Source organism: Protobothrops mucrosquamatus, unplaced genomic scaffold, assembly GCF_001527695.2.
Source record: "Protobothrops mucrosquamatus isolate PMUCROS unplaced genomic scaffold, P.Mucros_1.0 scaffold5922, whole genome shotgun sequence".
In the NCBI taxonomy this organism is placed as follows: Eukaryota; Metazoa; Chordata; class Lepidosauria; order Squamata; family Viperidae; genus Protobothrops; species Protobothrops mucrosquamatus.
The window spans coordinates 7,910-10,864 of record NW_015391761.1 but is presented as its reverse complement, the minus strand read 5'-3'; the positions used below and the strand labels follow the sequence as shown (position 1 = coordinate 10,864).

Below are 2,955 nucleotides of genomic sequence, written 5' to 3'. Positions count from 1 at the left end.
CTAGAATTCCTGAGCCAGCCTGGCTCAGCTTGGAAACCTCTCCCTTTCCCCTCAGCATGGCTGGCTCAGGAATTCTGGGAGTTGAAGTCCACCAGTCATAAAAGAGCCAAGGTGGCCTACCCCTGACCATGGTCATATGATCCAAATCCAGAGAGAGTATAGGCCAGGGGTAGGCAACCTTGGCTCTTTGATGACTCGTGGACTTCAACTCCCAGAATTCCTGAGCCAGCATGGCTCAGCTTGGAAACCTCTCCCTTTCCCCTCAGCGTGGCTGGCTTAGGAATTCTGGGAGTTGAAGTCCACAAGTCATAAAGAGCCAAGGTTGCCTACCCCTGGACTAGTCCAGAGGTAGGCAACCTTGGCTCTTTTTATAACTTGTGGACTTCAACTCCCAGAATTCCCAAGTCAGCATGGCCGGTTCAGGAATTCTGGGTATTGAAGTCCACAAGTCATCAAAGAGCCAAGGTTCCCCCACCCCTGAGCTAGGAGAATCTGGGAGACGACCTTGAGCCGGACTGTTCCCAGAATAAAATATGCAGACTAGGAAGTCCCCCCCCCCCAAAAAAAAGGAACAGATCCTTTAAAAAAAAATAAAGTTATCTTAACTCCCTTTCATTGTTCTGGGATTCTGTAGGGAAAAATTAGGGCTGGCTCTTTTGTGAAACACAGCCTGGCATTTACAGATCTTTTAAAAATCAGAGGAAAGGTTTAAATCTATTTTTTTTTTTTTAATTTGAGAAAAGGAGTTGTCTTCCAGTCAAGCTTGACTCCCAGTAACTGCACGGACTTGTCTAGGCAATCTTCTTGACAATATTACACAAAAGGTTGCCCATTGTGTGTGTGTACAGGATGTTTCCTTTTTTTCTAGTCTAGCCTCTAGCATTGGGATTCCCGATTATCTCTCCCAACTGCAAGTAGAGACCAAACTTGTACAACGATTTGCAATCAGGCAAATCTACTCAGGAAGAATCACGTAAAAAGACACACTTGGGCTGAACTACACACCTCTTGCGTTTCAATAAAGTTAGCCTCCTGGAGCGATTATTATTATTATTTTTAAATCATGTTTCCAGCTTGACCTCCTTATAGTAAGCTCACTGCAGGTCCTCCCCTTATGGCAGTTTGTTTAGTGACCGTTCGGAGTTGCGACGACGCTGAAAAAAGTGACTTACGGCCGTTTTTCCTCACACTTACGACCGTAGCCGCATCTCCGTGGTCACGTGATCAAAATTCAGATGCTTGCCAACTGACTCGTGTTTGTGACGGTTGCTGTGTCCCGGGGGGTGTGTGTGTGTGTCACGTGATCCCCCTTTTGCGACCTTCTGACAAGCTGGATTCACTTAACAACGGTGTGTGGCTAACTTAACAGCCGCAGGGATTCACTTGGCAACCGCGCCGAGGAAGGTTGTAAAATGAGGCCAAACTCACTTCACAAATGTCTCGCTTACCAACATAAATTCTAGCCTCAATTGTGGTCGTAAGGCGAGGACTGCCTGTATTTATAGCCTTCCTTTTCAATATTTTCATCCTGCGTGGGATATCGGTTGCCATAACTCCTTAGCCCAGGGGTAGGCCAACTTGGCTCTTTTGTGACTCATGGACTTCAACTCCCAGAATTCCTGAGCCAGCCACACTGAGGAGAAAGGGAGAGGTTTCCAAGCTGAGCCATGCTGGCTCAGGAATTCTGGGAATTGAAGTCCACGAGTCATGAAGGGGCCATAGTTCCCCCATGCTGGCTCAGGAATTCTGGGAATTGAAGTCCACGCATCATAAAAGAGCCAAGGTTGCCTACCCCTGTCCTATACCATATATATCCTATACCAGGGGAAGGGAACCTTGGCTCTTTTATGACTCATGGACTTCAACTCCCAGAATTCCTGAGCCAGCATGGCTCAGCTTGGAAATCTCCATTTTTCCTCAGCATGGCTGGTTCAGGAATTCTGGGAGTTGAAGTCCACGAGTCATAAAAGAGCCAAGGTGGCCTACCCCTGTCTTAGCCCGTACGGGAAGTGATGTCCGACGCCTCTAAATCAGCCATCTTGGAGCTACGTCAGGCTGTCCTCAGCGCTGACGATGCCACAGGTGGTTCTCAACTTACAACCATTTGTTTAGTGACCAAAGTTACAAAGGCCCTGAGGAAAGTGACTTACAGCTGGCTCCTGCCCTTGCGATTGTCGCAGCCTCCCTGGGGTCACATGATCAAAACTCAGGGCAGTTGGCAACTGGCATGTACTTAGGACGGTTGCAGCCTCCCCCCGGGTCACGTGATCCCCATCTGCGACCCTCCCAGCAGCAAAAAAGACAATGAGGGAAGCTGGATTCACTTAGCGACCGTGCGAGTCACTTCACAAGCGCGGTGATTCACACTCCACCACTACGGCCCAGAAGCTCGTATCAAATTGGGCGCCCTGCTTAGCGACTGGTCCCGATGATGGCCGTGCTGTTTTGTCGGCCCGCGTGGAAGCCTGGCTGTCCAGGCCGAGTTTCGAACCGGCCACCAAGCAGCGCTTGAACTTAGCGGAGACAGTTTCCAGGAGAGAAGCCCCGCGGGAGAGATTTTATTCGAGAAGGCCTCATAATTCCTCGGCGTTTGCTTCCCTCAGCTTTAGCCAAGGGCCCTTGAAGGACGCCCCAAACCTCATCTGCACGCCCCACGCGGCCTGGTACAGCGAACAAGCCTCGATAGAGATGCGGGAGGAGGCGGCGAGGGAGATCAGGAGAGCCATCACAGGTGAGCAGCCACGTTCTTCTGATGTCCATGGAGACCCTCCGTCCTCCAGTTCTCTTTTTCAAGAGGACTATCTTGGGTTTTTTTTTCCCCCTTGAAGACCTTTCGCTTCTCATCCAAGAAGCTTCTTCGGTTCTACTGAACAGTGGAGAGCGGAAGGATTTATATTCCTTGCAGTCCTCTGGTCATTTGCACTCCCTCTGAAAGTCGTTGAGGCCACTTGGACA

At 49.8% G+C, this 2,955-nt stretch overlaps 1 protein-coding gene across 1 annotated transcript in view; it reads left to right on the top strand.

Annotated features, from left to right (window-relative positions):
- The window catches only part of LOC107300009 (C-terminal-binding protein 1), a gene marked incomplete at both ends in the record, with an annotated part of 28,126 nt that extends 25,395 nt beyond the window's left edge, over nucleotides 1-2,731 (top strand). The window contains one exon of the mRNA XM_015829351.2: nucleotides 2,604-2,731. Within this exon, the coding sequence (XP_015684837.2) occupies nucleotides 2,604-2,731 (128 nt within the window). The remainder of the gene's footprint in view (nucleotides 1-2,603) is intronic.
- Nucleotides 2,732-2,955: the final 224 nt, after the last annotated feature.